Raw genomic sequence first — 19,767 nt, forward strand, 5'->3', positions numbered from 1 at the left:
ATATATCTGTTACTGATTTGATGAAAATATTTTTTTGTTTAATTATGTTATGTCATGTTTACCAGTATTTTTTGTTAATGACCTAAGCTGCATTTCACTTTGGTCATGTGACTTACAAGCAGATGTAAATCCCTAATCAGCTAGATGTTTCTACTGGTTGTTAACCATGTGACTTTTGTAAAATGCAGACTTGACCCTGATTAATTGTATGTTATACAGTGGTAGACAAATTATATATGTAGTTATATAAGGGTGACCATTACACATTTCTTATGTTTGTAAAGGAAAAATTAGAATTTAACACTGTTACTGCTGTGAAACTTTTTTTAAGACTAAAAAATTATTTAATTGGTCCGGAGTTCAAATATCAAGCAGGATAGACTTTTGATGGTCTAAAAAGGAAAGTAGAATTTTTTTTCATTTACAAACCAATTAGTTTACTGCTGTGAAACTTAGACTATATAATGATTTAACAACTTACAACTCCTGTAAGCACCATGTGTCACATAGGGCTATAAACTTGGACTATAATGATTTCATTGGTCAGGAGTTCAAAAAACTTTCAGGGTAGACTTTTGATGTTATAAAAAAGAAAATAATAAAAATGTCCAACAATTCTTGCAGATATTGGTCTCCAATAAAAAAGGGGGAATTTGATGTTAATATTAAGTACACCATAATACCTTGTCAATTTTTATATTGAATAAAAAAATTGAAAAAAAGGGGGAATTTGATGTTATAATTAAGTACACCATAATACCATGTCAATTTTTAAATTGAGTATAAAGAGATGAGAGATTGTATTGGGGTCATTGAAAAAAGTGAATATTTTGTCAAGAATTCTATAATTCTCAGAACAGTCTAACTTTTATTAAAGGCTGAAAATCGTGCCTCTTGACCTTATCCCCTAAAAAAGTAAGGAAAGTATTAAATTACTAAATTACTGCAACAAAAGTTTTCATGGATGGAATTATTTTCAAACAGCTATTATTTCAAATTTATTTAATGAAAATATTACCAGAGCAAACAAAAAACCATCATTTGGATAATTTTAACTTTCCATACTAAAAAAACATATATTATAAAGATTTAAATTGTTATATAGACTGAAATGCTCATGGTGTACAAGTATAAGTTAAATAGAACTTTATTGTCTAAACTATGGTATACTATAGTTGAACTCCTTGATCATTATTATTTGTATAGGCATAACACACTTTGCAAGAGATAAATTCTAAGTTTTCCAAGAGATGATGAAACAGAAGTCAAGCCTTAATAAAATTTTCATTTATGTTTTTTGAAGATATTGTTTTGGGAACAGACATGTTTTGGGTTTTAATTTATGCATGCTATACTTTTTGTACTTTTTATATCAAATTTTGAACTATTTTTTTGCTTCGATTTAGATAGTAAATTCAATAAGAATTTTATGAAACTTTTGTTGGATTTGATACATTTGACAGCAAAAAAGGAACAGTTGAACTTTTTTTTTGGGGGGGGGGGGATAAGATTTTTATGATAAATTTCTAAACATGTCAAAAACCTTCATCCTTGCTAAACAATTCATATGATATTTTTGAATCAAAATTATCCTTATTTTTTTTTATTTTTTGGGGGTGGGTTAGGGGGGGGATTTTGCATAAATTTGTTGATTAACCTAATCATCACCTTGACAAACATCACGAGGTGCATCTTTAACAAATACATTTTTTTTTATTTGGAAATTGAAATTGTAAAGTGCTTATTTTTATAAATCTAAAAAGTCTAAAATCTAAAACCCATTTCAAATATAAATAAAAACAACATAAATTGAAATTAAGGCATGGCTACTGTTTCATTCTGTTTGTGTGTGACGTAGATGTATGCAAATATAATATAACTGCTTTGTGTCATTAGCCATGAAATGAAAAGTGGTGCCACCATGTGGTAAAGAAATTAAAACTATATATTGACTTTTGGTGGTTCTTTCTTATTTTCCAATTCGATTATGAGTACTTCCAAGAAATATAAGGTTTTTTGATACAAAAAGAACAAAATACTTTTGTACTTATTCAAATGACTAAATAAAACTACTGTTAATTCAGAAATTATTGCTTGCATTTATATTGCATTTTTTAATTTTTGACTAAATTGCGATTTTAATTTCTGCAATATTGTGAAAAATCCTGTTTTACTCATATAAACATTTCAAAATGCAAAATTTAATTATTGCAATTATAATCCTATCACATATTGCAATATAAAAACATTGCAATAATTTCTGAATTTACATTTTTTTCATTCATAACTTTTTTAACACTAATTGATTTCATAAGAATAAGTTGAAGTATTATAAGATAAACATATTAAGAATCAAGATCTGACAAATTATTTTAACAAAGTGCATTTATTCATTTGCGCGAATTATTCATTACATCTGCTTCTGATATTTTTGGTTTCTTTGAAATTGTATATCATACTTGAAAAAGCTGTATTGTGAAATATTAAAATATTTCTGTTATACATAATTACTGCTGCATTTTTAGAAAAATGTCATCCTTTTTATATTTGGACTAGAAATAATTCTTTTAAAAGGGAGACAATTTCACAACCATCCTGTATTATCTCCCTTATATTTCTATTTTGTAAAGTGAGATAACTTATGTGTACTTTTCTTCAATGACATATGTACAAATGTGTTACAATAATCACAAGTTTATGTTGTTTGTTATATTATATCTTTGTTAGAATTGTGTAGTGCCAAAATAGTCACCTAGATAATAATATAACTTTAGGTTCGATTTTGTGTTGTTTTTCAGCCCAATTAAAACCTGTGAATAATGGTAATTCTATTAAACTATAAAAAAGAAGATGTGGTTTGATGCCAATTAGACAACTCTCCACAAGAAACCAAAAGACACAGAAATTATCAAGATAAAAAAAAAGACACATAAATTAACATCAATATGGCCTTCAACAATGAGGAAATCCCATACCACATAGTAGTAGTCAGCTATAAAAGGTCCCAAAATGACAAATGTAAAACAATTCAAACTATCACAATATTAAAATAAGACACAAATTACAGATCTGAGAGTACTCACAGTTACTTACAGCTAGTTTAAAGCTTCTTCTTACAACTAATAAAAGGTGGAGTGGACACACTGAAATGTCCTACTTATGATGATCATTGATATAATGTTAATAGTCCTAAATATAAAGCTTTACTACAACCATCATCTTAACTTAACATGATCCAAGAAAATTAGATCAAGGTCATATAAACCAAACAAGAAATACATGTACACCTTACAATCATTCAATACACTAAACATAATTGACCTGTTGCCTTCAGTTTCCAAGAAACAGACTTGACCAAGAAAACTAAACATTGACCAATGAACCAAGCAAATGAGGTCAACATAAGATGAACCATACCAGGCAGACATATACAGGTTACAATTATCGTAAACAACAAACATAGTTGACCTTATTGCTTATAGTTTAAGAAAACACAAAAACTAAACACTGTACAATGTGACAATGAGGTCACAGTCAAATAAAACCTGTGAGGATGACATGTACATCAAAAATATTTCAATACACCAAATATAGTTTACCAAATGCATATACATAAAAAATATAGTATTAGAAAAAAAGACCAAAACTCAAAAACTTCACTTTGACCACTAAACCATGAAAATGAGATCAAGGTTATATAATACCTGCCAGACAGACATGTTCACCTAACAACCAATCTGTACACCAAATATAGTAGACCTATTGTATATAGTATAAGAAAAATTAGACCAAAACACAAAAACTTAGCTTTGACCACTGAACCATGAAAATTAGGTTAAGGTCAGATGACACCTGGAAGTTGGACATATACATGTACCCTTACAGTCCTTCCATACACCAACTAAACTAGACCTATTGCTTATATTATCTGAGATATGGACTTGACCACCGAAACTTAACCTTGTTCACTAATCCATGAAATATTCGAGGTCCAGTGACAGGCATGAGGACCTTGCAAAGTAAACACATAACAAATATAATTACCCTATTGTTTTCAAGTAGTCACTGAACCATGAAAATGAGGTCAAGGACAATGGACATGTGACTGACGGAAACTTCGTAACATAGGGCATCTATATACAAAGTATGAAGCATCCAGATCGTCCACCTTCTAAAATATAGCTGTTAAGAAGTTTGATAACGCCGCTGCCGGATCACTATCCCTATGTGCACAAAAGTCACAGGTTTGACAAAAATCATGTGTTAAAATAGTTGGTATACATCCAACATTCATCAGATTTAGTGTAAAGACGTCATGAACATTCAGAGAAAAAGACGACCTTGTGCAATGTTATAGTTATAATATAGTTTACATTATTGGTGAATCCAAAACGGCTTTTATGAACCCCGACAGCCCAAATGAAGGGTCCCATTTAAGACATGCTTCAGTAATTGACTATATAATCAACCTATGTTTCAAAAAAATTGGGGGAGCCAGCCCTCATTATCCCTCTGGGTCCACCTATGAACGTGCCTCAATTCAACTGAGAAGGTATATGTTTTGCTTATTGTTCGAGGCTGTTATGTGATCTACAGTTGCCAACATATACATCAATCGAACTCTGGTGGAAAGATGTCGCATTGGCAATCATGCAGCTCATGCTGTATACATGTTCTTTTGATATAAGGCTGTAATTTTTATGGGGAGGGAGACTATGATGAAAAATATTGTCGGCGTTATCGTCGGCGGCGTCCACAAATATTCACTCTGTGGTTAAAGTTTTTGAAATTTTAATAACTTTATTAACTACCCCTGGATTTATAACAAACTTGGACAGAAGCTTGTTAATGATCATAAGATAGTATTCAGAAGTAATTTTTGTAAAAATAAAAAAAAAATCCGCTATTTTACTTATAAATTAACTTAGTTTTTCTGCCAGTAAACATTGCATTCACTCTGTGGTTACAGTTTTAAAAATTTTAATAACTTTCAACTATCCTAGAGCTCTGGGTTTGTACCAAACTTGAACAGAAGCTTGTTTATGATCATAATATAGTATTCAGAAGTAAATTTTGTAAAAATAAAAGTCTATTTTTTCCGTATTTTACTTTTAAATGGACCTATATTTTCTGCCAGGAACAACACATTCACCCTGTGATTAAAGTTTTTAAAATTTTAATAACGTTAACTTTTATACTATTTTGGATTTGTACCAAACTTGGACAGAAGTTTGCTTATGATCAAAAGCTAGTATCTAGAAGGAAATTTCGTTAAAATTTTGTACCTGTGTATCTGTATTTTATAGAAATGTACTTAGTTTTTCTTCTACATGTTCTAGTTAACATAACATTCACTTTTTTCCTCAGTTTACCCTGACCGGCTTTTTTTCCATAGATTTTCATTCTGCCTTAATACTTTTGTCAAGTTGCTCATCTTGTTACTTTTTTCCCCTCTCAAAACTCTGCATGAGCCTCAGGCCTTTGTTAGTTTTGCATGATTTTTAATTTTAGGTTCATAACTCGGAGTTTTGTATGACGTCCATTATCACTGAACTAGTTAAATATTTGTTATGGGGCCAGCTGAAGGACATCTCCGTGTGCGGGATGTTTCTCGTTGCATTGAAGAACCATTGGTGGCCTTCGTCTGTTGTCGGCTTCATGGTCAGGTTGATGTCTCTTAGACACATTCCCCATTTTTATTCTCAATTTCATATGATTTACATGGATTTTATTGATAACAGTGATGAAGAAAAAACTAATATTATAATATCAAAATATATAATGTTTATACATAGATTTATAGGAATATTTGGTATGAATGCCAGTGAGAACTCTCCATCCAAGTCACAATTTTTCACGTAAAAGTTAACCATTATAGGTACGGTCTTCAACACGGAGCATTGACTCCCGCCGAACAGCAAGCTATAATTAAAGGGCTCCAAAAAAGGACTAATGTAACACCCTTCAAACTGGAAAACCAACGTCTAATTACAAAGAAACGAGAAACACTTATGAACCACATCAACAAACCGGACAACTACTGAACATCAGATTCTTGACTTAATTAGGACAGGTGCGAATAAATGCAGCGGTTTTAAATGACGATCAAGTTTAATAGGTATATCAACCAGCACCCTATCTGAAACAATAGTGTAACATGTATGTTATCTGTGTGTACTATAATGTCACAAATCTTTTAAAAATGATTTTGTTTTTTTTGCAATCACGGAAATTAACGTTAAATTAACGTTAAATCTTTTGAAGAAATACCTGCATGCGTTTTAAAAGATTCGAGGGTTGCTATAGACATACATAAAGATTCTCTAGGATTTTGATAATAAGATAATCAGGAAATATGTTTATATAATTCTTTGTTAGAAATATGTTTACCTCTAGTACACCATCCATATATAATAGAACAGTCTTCGAACCTAAATTGAATAATTCCATTTAATATAATAAAATTTGCTTTAATTTGATCAAGGACTTGTATAGCTAAATTGTGCCGAATGCCGTCCCACTGCATAGAATATGATGCGTGCAATTCTGCACATGGTGTCTGTCTTCATTGATTTATGAGTATTGAAAGCATTTTTAGCGTTGATTTTAACACAATGGCGAAGACTCGTCCGACTTGAAAGACAGTGGAGCATTCGTTAGTACTCGAGCATTCATAGGACTGAAGTAGCATCGCTTTGTTTCATAAATTGTATTACTTATTATTAGTCATATGAGTCTCTAATAAAAGTTTCCGTCTAGTAAACATGGTAAACATTTTTCGGAATTAATATAAGTCAGTTAAGAGCTCTACAGAGCTCATGTTTACCTTGTTAAATTGTACATTATGATGCCCGACTCTAAACAAAATGTATTTACTACTTATTTACTTGCTTACTTACTTACTTACTTACTTACTTACTTACTTACTTACTTACTTACTTACTTACTTACTTACTTACTTACTTACTTACTTACTTACTTGTTTAGCTTCGAATTTTTTGTCTTTAATGTTTTTAATTTTATTCTTTTAATAATTATCATTTTTATTTAAATATGTTTAATTCTCTATTTTATAATACCTGTTATAGGTACACCTTCTTTTGTGGTCGGGACTGGATAGTTAACTTTTCTACAAAAGTTAATAATTTCCGCTTCTAACAATGCATTGTGGGAATTGTTTGTGAATGGCGGCGACTTTAAAATTGCAAAAGTTGTTTGCCAAAGTTAGTTTAATTAGACCTGCTGATAGATAGAACCTAAAATTACACTAAACAAAATTAAAGCTTAATCAAAATCCTCCTTTATTTTCATTTTTATGAGACAAAAATTCCCTTGTCCATCGCAATAAAACTGACCGACCTGCATCTCACATCAAGAAAACAAGTCAAAACACGACATCGACCTTTTTAAAAAGAGAACATTAAATCCAGTCACACGTTGAATCATGATCACTGGAGTTGACTGGTATAGCATGCTGTTGTGTGGAGTTAATCAATATCTTTAAAAAACTGTCTATTGTTTTCGGTGTTATTTGTGTCATTGTCTGATCGTTATTTAGAAATTTTTCTTTCGGAAAATATGTAAATAAACATTTAAACTGAGTAGAATCAGCCCAATGGAGATTTAGATTGTCATAAACATACACATTTTTAAGGTAGGTTTGAACTTACAAAGTAACTAACTACATGTTTTCATAAGTTTACATGCAAACCTAAAATCTTTGATGACTTTATTTTTGGATAAGTTTTTATTTACATTTTGTACATAAAGACTAAAGCATGTTCATGATGTTGATAGAGACACATTCATCATTTACATGCAGTACATTTGTTTATCATTGTAGAACAAATCATTGAGTAAGGGTTAAGTTCTGTTATGTTTTGAATCAAGATTTTGATGAAGCTTTTTAGCCAAGTCCGGAAATTGCCAAAACAATATTAGTAGAACCTTAGCCCAGGTCTTGGGCGGCCTTAGATGATATGTCTTTTTTGATGTCATATATGAGTAGGGTAGGACCTTTATTTGAATTCCAGATCAGGCGTTTTACGCTTGGGATTTCTGGTTTGATCCTTGAGGGATCTAGAAATTCTTTTTTTATGAATTTAGTGATGTTGTGATTTAGATTACATTTTGTACTTTAAATTCAGGACCTCATGACTTTATGTTTTTAATCCCCGGATCAGACACCCTCCTACCCCCCTCATATATACAACAATCTGTTCTATTGTGTTGTGAGATATTTTCTATTATTACGTCAAAATTTTACGGGAACTTTTGTGATGTCCAGTAATGGCGCCGACAAATATCAATAAGATGCATTAATTCTACATGTCTGAATAACATTGTTCTACCCCTTATGAGAAGGTTGGGGACCTTATGAAATAAAGTTTCAGGTCATTCCAGAAATAGTCTATTTAAATTTAACCTCAGACTGTGTGAAAAAAAATTAAATACTATTTGTCTTTAAAAAACATCTTCATGTAGAGGCCAACATTCGCTCTCAGGGTTAAAACATAAGGCCAAATAAAAAAGCATGTGTGTTTCCTGTTTTCCTACCTACCCTATATTTTAAGCTTAGAAATAGCCTACCCTAAAGTTTTTTTGGTCATTTTTCAATAAGCACTGTTAAAGTCAGGATTTCTCTCCCATAGACTCAATGTAAAAAAAAATGGTAAAATAAAAAAAAATCCCTACCTACCTACCCTATTTTTTTCAAAGAGGAAACAGGAAACACACATATTATTTTATTTGGCCTAAGGTTTTGGCAATGGTAGCCCACTTAAATTTTGTAGCCCAAATATATAGTCCTATACAAGAAAAGCAGAAATTTGAGTAGCCCACACCAAATTTTATGGGTCATTGGCCTCTGTGCCCCTGCTAATTTCATACCCTGGCTCTGCAACAATAGACAGAGGTATCACTATCATAATCTTTATATATCCTTAAGTCTGGTAATTTTCTTTTAAAGTTTATTGATTGATATTACCACACAAGATAATACATGTACATGAAAACTGTGATGTCAAGTTATGAAGTTCACAAAACACCTTATACAACAAAACATAAAAGATACATGTACATTTGTACATAACGGTGACTCATAAAAATATCTTTTTGAGATTATAAGTCATTAAAAATTCAAGTCTTAGAACCATCATGATACCGCTTAGGTCCTTTAACCAATTTCTCAGATAACTTTTCATCCTAAATTAAAAAAAATTATACATATTTTTTGAAGGAATGTACATTAATGAAATGAACCATGAGTAACATGAGTGGAACCAGCATCAACTTTGACGGACAAGCTCTACAGAACATCCAGGAGGCTGAGTACAGGAAAGAGGAAGAGGAACAAGAACATGAGGTAGGTCACAAGGTGTTTCGAAAGGGCAGGGAGCCAATCATGAAAGGGCACTTTAGCACAATGATTAAGATTTCAAAAGGGCAGGGAGGCAACCATGAAAAAGGCACTTTAGCACAATGATTTATATTTCAAAAAGGGCATTTTAATCTTTGTCTTATGTAAACTGCAAAGGTTTCAACTAGGAGTTTTGAGGGGGTTTAGTCACAAAAATAGACTTGATTTTTGTTGCTTTCTTCACAGATTAAACAGAGCAGATCAGCAGAAATACTTTGAATCAGATTTTTCTTAAATTACTCTTAAAAACTTTTTTTTTGTAATTCTTTTGTTTTGTCAATAAAATGTTTAAGGCACAGGAAACTTTTTTTGTTTTCCCTTCAACAAAAATTGACCAAACATCATAGAAATTATGAAGAAATGATTAACCTTTGATTTATATTTCTTGTATATATGGACCATAATTTGGTATTCGGCCTTTGGTTTCTTTTTGTATCCTTTTTTATAAGTTCTAAAATTTTAACTTTTATTTTGTGGGTTGTGTTGGTGTTAGAATAGTATGAATGGAACAATTGAGTTTTTCGAGAAAAAATTAATACATTTTGATTCACCGTTTACGTGACATGAAACCAAACAGGAAACCAATCTTTATTTTCTTTATTTTGCACAATATAATTCAAAAGGCATAAATAAACACCATTACTAGTGTTACTTGCTTCATGTTAATATTTAAAATCTATTTTCAATGTTCTATTAAAGTTTTTTTTTAAACCTGACAGGAAACCATAAGAAACCGAAAGCATTTTTTTAGTTTTATTTTATTGCAAAATCTGCTTAAAATAATCTGAACAGTATACTTTTTCTTAAAATCCATCTTAAATGTAACAGTATTATAAAACTCCTAAATATGTGCTTGTTTTGAAAACAATTAGTACAATTTATTCAGAATTTTCCATATTTTCTCCATTGATACAGGATACCATAATCGTTGTATCTTGATGTTTAAGCAAAAAAAATGTATTTATATTTGGTTTTGATATTCCAGTTATATACAATTTATTCCAAATCATTGGCAATGTAACATTCTTTAAATCCAGTAAAGAAAAAAACTTTTAACTTGGAATTAAAATCTTTAAAATAGGCACAATGTGATACTTGTGACCTGTACACCATCTACATGGTTTCCACATTTTAACCTACTTTAGTGGGCTAAAATCAATAAAGTACTTCCTTTCAAGTCATGCATGGTAAAAGTTTACTTCTCCTTTGACAAGTTTATTGCGTTTCTGATAAGTGTTTGCAGAACATGAATAAAAAATATTAATTAAAAACTGTGACAGGATTCCAACTTTGTACATTCTAAGTGTAACGGTATATTAACATGTATTTGTTATTAAATTATATTTATTCACCTAAAATATCCAGTAATATTTACTGCTGAAGTAAAATCAATCCAACGAGCATTGGTACAATGATAAGAGACGTAATTTCGATTGATTTTTCCAAGGACTCTTCACGTCATTATCGGGAAACGAAGTGTGTTCTAACGTCTGTCAAATATGAAATCGATTTTGTCAAGTCATTGGGCATTTATTTTCACACAGGATCGTATGTAACATTATGCACATAGGAAAAATAACAGACCACCGGCGCAATCTCTTTGACAATTGTATTTTCCTCTTTTAAACAAGACGAAACAAGTCTACAGATTATGTTTGCTAACATCCCGTTGGAAACAAAAACAATGTTTAGACCTAGTATTTCGTACATCCGGCCGTAATGGCGTTATCACATGTTAGTCACGTGTTTCACGTATGACCGGAAATGGTTAAAACTTAAGGACAAAAACAATTTTAATAAATAACTGGACTTCTATTTCGTGTGAAATGTAACGCATAACGACAACGTAATTTTCTTACTTAATTATTACGAAGATCAAAACAAGAATGTAAATCATCTCGGATTTACCTGTTTGAACATCTCGCGAGAGTTCATATTTGCATATTGTTTTTAAGAATTCTATTACAACAAAGCAGATTACATCATCTAAAAATTGCGTTACGAAATCGGACACACAAATCACGCCACTGTTCTTACATCTGCTACATAAATACTTTTAGTTCTCGGCATTTTCTTCTCACTATTCTTACATTGTCTTATTGGTCGATGTTCTTTGTTATTTGAAAGCAAAAGTTAGGAATTTGCCGGTGAAGATTATCTATAAATCAGTCAGCGTTATGCTCTTCGGAAGCAATAATTCGTATATTTTAATTTTTTTTCTAGGGAAGAGTAGCATACACTTGTATGTTGATAAAAATAATGGCATCTTTAGATGTAGTTGCAACTTTTCTTACAGTAATTCACATTTTATCACTTTTCTATAGTTATAGGAAACGGAGCCCAATAGCAAATTATGGTCCATATATACATTTTACAATTTACATGATCATTGGCGGATCCAGTGGGGGCCTTTTTGTGAGAAATATTTAGTTGATTAGATAGGGAATCACCAAAGCAAGGCTTGAGCGTCCCCCCCCCCCTTAAGGTCATGCAGCTGGCCCACCCCTAAGGTCAGTCAGCATCCCCATCACCCCTTATGAAAAGTTCTGGATATGCCACTGATGATATAGAGAAAGGTATAGGATCATTTTAAATATGAATGGTCATGCATAAAAGTATCAGTGTTAAAAATGGTAGGTCCTTCACTTTTGTTAATTAAAAATGAAAAGTCCTCTCCTAAAAAAGACCAGTCCCAGACCTCGAACACACATTAATTTGAACCCCTGTTGCTGTACCGCAACTAAAAACAGTGTTATAGTGTTGTACTGTTACCTATAGTTGTTAATTATTGTGTCATTTTGGTTTTTTGTGGATAGTTGTCTCATAGGGAATCATACCACATCTTCTTTTTTATATTATACATAGTATTTGTAAAAATTCCAAATTTGACTGATAATATAATCCTATATTGGCATGATTGATATGTTAAGATAATCAAATTACTATTAAAATTCCTTCTATTGTATATAGGTAACAAGTTACTTATTGTTATGTTAAACTGTTCAATGAGGAATTTGGAAGTTGCCAAATATGTGTATTATAAGAACATGTAATTATTCTGAATTTAAACATTTTTATGTTTGATCAATTAGAAAACTCAATAAATTTGAACAATAATTAAGAAATTTCAAATTATTATAGTAATCAATGAAATATGATAACTTATATTTTTTTAGAGCCAATAGAGGCCATTTTAATTTGATTTTGTCACATATAAGCAAAAGTAATGGTTTTATAATGTTCATAAGGATATATGTTATTGTTAAGGGTAAAAATGTATAATAGTTGGATAATAAATTCAAAACGAGTCCGGATTCATCAGGAAATTATAATTTTTCGATTTTAATTCCTTTGGTAAGAGATATATATTTGTATTTTACGTTTTTGGTGTCTATAAATAGTCAAAGGAATATTGTCATGCATGCATAGTACACCGTACAGGAAGCACCCGTCTGACTTGTGAAAACATTTCATAAACTTGTCAAAAACATAAAGACAGGTAAATTTATAGTTTTTTAATGCAAAAATATTTTTACACTTTCAAATTTTAAGTGACGAAATTGATTTGTAATACTTTCATCAATGCAAAAACCCTTTCGTAAATTACGAAAGTGACGAGCGCTAGCAAAATCACTATGGTTAGTAATAATACATTTGTAGTTAAAGGCACAAACATTGGAAGCATTTGACATGATTGACAAGGGTTAAAATCACATATTTAACTATGTTTAATGAACAAAAAAGATATTTTTAAATGTGTACCCCAAATTATAGAGTGACCCTATCATGCCTATATTGGTTTCGTTTTTCAACTTACATCCAGTTTGTTTGGACCTGCTTTTATTATCACTGTGTGTGGTTTAAAGAAATAAAGTAAAATTATCACTTTCTGAAGAAAATAACTTGAATACCATGAATACAGACCATTTAGATACATGGATATTGTTTGTGATTGTCCAGCAGATTCTAAACACTAGTTTGAGGCTTAACTTCCCACATATATTGTGACTTTGTCTATTCTGAATAAAGTAATGATCGGAGGTATTCAACAGCTCTGATATCAATTGATAACTACATGGATGCTGTTTGTTGAGGTATACATTTGTAACATAAATACATATATGATGTTGTATGATGATGATAGATGTTAAAGTAAAACCTCAACAAACAGTATCCATGTAGAAGTTTTAGTCCACACTGCAGAGAAATGTAAAGTTACATGGTAAATGTATGCATAATCATTTATACTGAACAAACTAATTCAACTATTTAAATTATTAAAGAGCTGTATTGTTTTCAAGGTTTTTGGTCTTGCCTTTTCATTTTATAATTCATAAATCCAAGTTAAGTTTTAATTAGGCTAGTTTGAACTTTAAATAGGTCATGTGGATTAAAATTCATGATTTAGATTCATGAATGCTTTTGAAGTTAGTCAAATAAATAAACTGTTCACCAACTTTTTAAAGGAATACTATCATGCCTATTGAGTTATTTAACTGTGATATTGATAAATTTGATTTATAAAATAATCATAAACTTTAAATGATAACATTTAAAGTTCTTTTTATATGCAAAATATTATAACTTTAAGTGTGGCTGTTTAATTTGATTTACAATTGAATATTACAGTTTTGAATTTAAAATGAATGTGCTGTGTGCCTGACATACATGAAATAACAAAATAAACATGGGAAAAATAAAAAAAATAAAATAGTAAAAATTCAAGAACATGAAAACAAAATTTAATTTAGTTAAAGATTGTGTATCCCAGTGCTGACAATATTGTGGAAATATAAAAAAGAAGATGTGGTAATAAAAAAGTGCCAGTGGTATAATTGCCAATGAGACAACTCTCTACAAGAGACCAAATTAAATGACACAGAAATTCGGAACCGTAGGTCACCATACTGACTTCAACATTGAGCAAATCCCATACTCAAAGGTCATTCTACTGGTAATACTTTAAAGTAATAATTTAAACATTACAAAAGCCTACACTAGCCATGCTTACTTATAAATGTTAGTATAGTGTAAATGTCATTTAAACTTATTTTGACTTTTTGTAAACACTTGTGATTTGCTGTAGCATTCAAACCCCAAAGGTAAATACATATATAAATATGTACAAGGTATTTTAACCTGTTCTGACCAGACTTAGGATTAAAATCAGTTAATAAGTAGACTATACTGTTAAATTTGTATCGCCTACAGGATTACTTAATCCTTGTAAACATTGATTTTTTTAGCACCTCAGCTTGATGTCAATTATTGTCTTTTTCAATGATCTTGAAAATAAGACTAAAATTGTTTTTTTCGTTAGAAGCTCTTTCCAGGATCTACTTTTTCTAATGCTTTCTAGCCAATAATTTGAGAGCTACAATGTACATTTTATGTATTTGACTAAAAGGAACTCATTGATAATTAAAAGAATATCCCAGTTCATTTACGTTCAACTTTGCTTGACCATTTTTATGAGGTGAAATTTGATTTTCTGAATTACTTATAAACTTATGACCAATGAATTGAAGAAAACTTATGTGAATTTGGTTAAAATCATGTCAGTACAGAAGCGCTTACCAAAAATGTACTATTGAGCTGATATCATATATGATAGCATGTATTTATATTATCTACTTTCAACCTCGATTTAACTTTAAGTATTCTGGATATACATGATATATACAACATGACTTCAGTTTATGGTTTGAAAGAATTTGTAATTTGTCATGTTGTGCCAAAATCATATTGAATAATCAATGCCATAAATCCCCTTAATCCTGTAGTGTAGATCCTTTGTTTATAAAGTTCTTAAGGAACAACTATCATGGGTCTTTATAGCGAGGAATGGTTTGATAAATTCACGAAATGACTTGGAGTAGATATGTTAAGTTAAGTTTGAGTGGATATGTATAGTATACTATAGTATGTGATTCGCCCATTGCTGAAGGCCATACCGTGACTTATAATTAGCTGTGTGATTCTTGAGGCCAAGGAAGGAGGTGTATGTCATCATGAAATTAAACAGTCGACAACAGTTGAAAAAACAAGTACTATATACTTCTTTGCATTATTTAAGAATTGAATGTTTCTTTTTGTCAATTCATTGGATTGTCAAATCGTTGACCGAAGTACATTTTGTATGAAGCGCACAGTCAACGCTTCTGCAACCCTTATTCATTCAAAGTGTTCACTGTTTGTGTAACAAAACTCCATTGTTGGCAAATCAAATTCACCTGTCAGAAAAACTACAATTTATGCAAAAATAATAAAGAATTTACAAAGATCAAAATTTAAAATATTATCTGAAATAAAGAGGCAAATTTTAATAATAAATACTTGTAAACCATTTTATATTCCAGATTTGACTTAAACATACATTTTGTGTTCAATCTTGAGTAGTTATATAAAGCTCTAGAATTGAAAAGTGAAGTCTCAATGTTGAAACTGTTTCTTAACTATAGCTATTAGTATTCAGCTGATAAAAAAACAACTGCTTTCATATCTTTTTGATGTCTAAAAATGCTTCTTAACAAATATTTTTACTACAAAATGAAATAAATAGTAAAATATGCAAAGAAAATCTCGAAACATGTTACAAAATTCTGAGACTATTTAGAAATAATATATTTAAATCTGAATCAACATTAAACCTACCAATACATAGGTACAACGTAGTATCAGAATTTTCTGTAATGCAAATACGGCTTGACATGTTAGCAAATATTTAACAATGTTATTGTACAATTAAGAGATAATTTATCTATATTACAATTGTAAAACTTAGAAAGATTTATTTGCTTAAACTAAATACTAGTTTCACTGTTTCTGGGTGACAAGCTACTGTTCTTTGTGTTAAATCCGTAGACAAATAGTTATATTAAGAAAGTTCTGATTGAAGTGTTGAAAAAACAATTCGAAAAGTTTTATCAAGTTGTAAAAATGAAACCCTGCAGAGATTTAATGTTTTACATTGATAGTACAAATAGCATTGAAAATGTTTTTTTTTTATAACCCAGCTGAGAGTTAATGTTTTACGCTGAATGTAATAATAGCATTGAAAGTTCTTATGTTTTACACTGAATGTAAATATAGCATTGAAATTTCTGACAATTGTTGATAATTAATTGACAGATGTTCTTCTTACTTTGCTCAGTGAAAGATCTGTTAGTCCAACTGATTATCTTTTGGAGTACAGTGTTTGATGTATTAGTAAAAACAGTGCCTGTTAGAACAATTTTATAATCAAACAAAGATTTTCTTTTCAAAGGCTGTGGGGCTTTCTTCCTTTAGAATCTTCACCTCAATCCCTCCTCTGACGACAAAAAATTGGATTAGGCTTTCAACACTGAAAAACTGAGTTTGAACACCCCAGTGGTATTAATGTTCAAATCTAGTTTTAATTGACAATTTTCTTGCATTATTTCGCTTTTCCTAGCCACTCAATCTCCTCCCCCTACCAATCAATAAAAACTGACTGCTACAGAGCAGCCAATAGTGTTGAGAGTGGCTTCAAGCGCCAATTTATCAATCAATCCTAACTAATTGTGTGTTTTTTTTCAGTTACGACAGTTGCTGACCAATGCTTTTGATGATTTGATGGAAGATGATGAGTTCTCTGTGACATCCGACGAAGGAAATGATTCCAGAAACTCCAGTATACATATTAAAAATAATCGACAAGAAGAGTAAGTCTATTAATAGTTCAAAATATAACTAGTTTTCAATCTTTAAGACAACAATATTCACAACAACTGATTATTTAAGATTTTTTTACCATACAATATGTATCACTGCTGAAGACAATTATTAATTTTTCAAATTATTTACTGTCTAGAGCATGTAGAGTTCAGAGATATTGAATTGCACCAGATTTGTTGTGGAATCTGTTTATCTAAAGATCTGTAAAAAAGTGCTCTTTCTATGTGACATCATCAGGAATCTTTCCGTAGCATCACAATAGCTAAAAAAAGAGAAAATTTGATGTTACAATTGAATTGTGACCAAGAAAAAATAAGATCAAACTAGCCATAAACTGATAATGGAAAACAAATGAATGTTAATTAACCTGATTTGGGTGGAATGGCGGGGGGATAAATCAACAGAACATAGAACTAGAGAAAATTATTTCATTATAATTAATATATTAAATTGTGCAGTTTCAGCTCATTCTTTAGTCACTGGCTGCAAATTGAAAAATAACCAATTATGTTTTAGTAATTTTCAGATTGATTATAAATTTTCTTGGTAACAAGACACTGTTGGGATTGAAAAAATATACATTTTGACTTGATGAAAAACATGTCATCATATTAGGGTGTTTTGATTAATTTTGACTTGATGAAAAACACATTATGGTGTTTTGGTTAATTTATGACAATGGATACCTAATTATTTACAATAAAGGTTTGGGTTTCAATTTTGCACTTGCACATATTTTGAGCTATGTATAAAAAAGTCTACTTTCAACCTTAGCAGAATGTTTATTTTGATAAATATTTTTACAATATTGATTTGTCAATTTCAGAGACAAAGAAACTGAACAGACTCCAGGTTTAAATGGTGCTAATGGATGGGGAAGAAGATATTTCCCTGGATCTACCTCTACACCCCTCCCCACACACCAGGAAGTAGATTCCCCCACGCCATATGACACAGTCCCACCCGTTAGACAGTCAAAAGAACTGCCCACAATATCTACCCGCCAATCACAGGACTTACTCAGACAGTCCCAAGAAATGGTGGCATCCTCTTTACGACGTTCACAAGAATCTGTTCGGCAGTCTCAAGAAATGTTACGTCGCTCTCAGGAAGGTATACTTGACGGACATGATGGGGGAACTACTAGTGATGGTTACCATAGCAACAGTGAAGGCAGTGCTATTGGTCATGTGATTCAACATGACAAAGGTTCTGATTGGCTGGGTAAAGATGCATACAACATGCATCACCATGGTAACCAAATGAATTTCATTCCCACCAGTCAGATTCCACCAAGTCAACAGAATGCGTATTCAGATCTTGGTCAAGGGTATGGACAATATTATGGTCAGCAATTTGGTGTTATACCAGAAAGACAGGAAGCAGAAGGTGGGAATACAGACACTGGGCATGCTCACACAGATCATTATGCCACACCCATTTATGCCCATCAGCAGCATCAGTTTCATCCAGGTTTTTACAGAGACACCTATCAGGAAGAGGATCAACCAAGGACAGGTAACTCAAGAACTTTCAAATATGTGCAAATATGCCAAATAAGAAACCTGCCATCAGAATGTTTTTTGTGTACAATTATATACCGGTAAGTGTAGTCACAACAAATCACTCACATCAACTGTAAGATAAGCCCTTTGCTAATGTAGACTAGAGGATCTAACTCTGAATATCATATATTGCATGAACAGAGTAATTGACACTGAAATTCTGGCATTCCTCATCCTTTCATTCATAAAAACTTTCTAATACGGTTATTGTACTCAGACTAAGAAATCAACAAATCCAAAAAAGAAACGCTAAACACTAAACTTTATGATTAATATGAGTCATTTGCTTATGTTGCTTAAAAATTGATTTTGATTAATCATATTATTACAGCAAGAATGGATTTTTTATGTGCAGTAAACAACATCATATTTGTTTTCTATTTCTCTAGTTGTAACACCATATCAGAGTACCCCATATTCTCAGGGATACCAAACTATGCCTTCCAATGACCTTGGATACCACACAGTGACCTCTATGGCCACAGGGGTCACTCCACAAAGTCACCATGACCTATACAGCTTACAGCAGACTCAAAGTCATGATGAACTACCCAGCAAGCCCTTGTCACCAAGGAAACAAGATTTTACCGAAGACTACAAAGTTCAGTATAAACATGGGAAGGACAAAGAGAATGAAGACAGAAAGGGAGATAATTTAACTAGACTGTCAAAGGGAGATAATATGCCCAGGCAAACAAAAGAAAATTTTGCAGCAGAAAGAAATTATTACTCAGGTATGGATATCTAATATTGAGAAGATATTTCTTCATTTCAGGAGTGTCAATAATTAAAGATTATCTTTGATCAACTCAACAATTGATTTTCTCGCTTGAGCCAGGATAGCAAAAGCTAGAAAGGCAATCGAGTTGAGATGACCAATGACAATATGTTTATTACTGTTTTACATTTGACGACGTTGTCAATTTCATGTCCATTTCATTAGCAGCACCACGCGCCTGCATAGTTTCTAGTGATAATCCGTCTCAAGATAGTAGCATGATATGAAAAATTATCACACAAAAAGATCAAAGGCAAAATGTGCAAAATAGCGATAATAGCATATATTTGTTGAAAAATACTAAATTT

The 19,767-nt window shown here is 31.2% G+C and overlaps 1 protein-coding gene across 2 annotated transcripts in view; it reads left to right on the forward strand.

Moving 5' to 3' along the window:
* The first annotated feature begins 7,112 nt into the window (after positions 1-7,112).
* The window catches only part of LOC134719034 (centrosomal protein of 152 kDa-like), a 43,159-nt gene continuing 30,504 nt past the window's right edge, over positions 7,113-19,767 (forward strand). The window contains exons 1-5 of one of the 2 annotated variants that reach the window (XM_063581962.1): positions 7,113-7,223; positions 9,239-9,364; positions 16,979-17,103; positions 17,943-18,634; positions 19,071-19,415. In XM_063581962.1, the coding sequence (XP_063438032.1) occupies positions 9,263-9,364; positions 16,979-17,103; positions 17,943-18,634; positions 19,071-19,415 (1,264 nt within the window). In that variant the 5' untranslated portion in view covers positions 7,113-7,223; positions 9,239-9,262. Of the gene's footprint in view, positions 7,224-7,244; positions 7,655-9,238; positions 9,365-16,978; positions 17,104-17,942; positions 18,635-19,070; positions 19,416-19,767 lie in introns of those variants that run through there. The other variant, XM_063581963.1, reaches the window with a different exon arrangement.

The sequence above is a fragment of the Mytilus trossulus genome, chromosome 5, assembly GCF_036588685.1.
Source record: "Mytilus trossulus isolate FHL-02 chromosome 5, PNRI_Mtr1.1.1.hap1, whole genome shotgun sequence".
NCBI lineage: Eukaryota > Metazoa > Mollusca > Bivalvia > Mytilida > Mytilidae > Mytilus > Mytilus trossulus.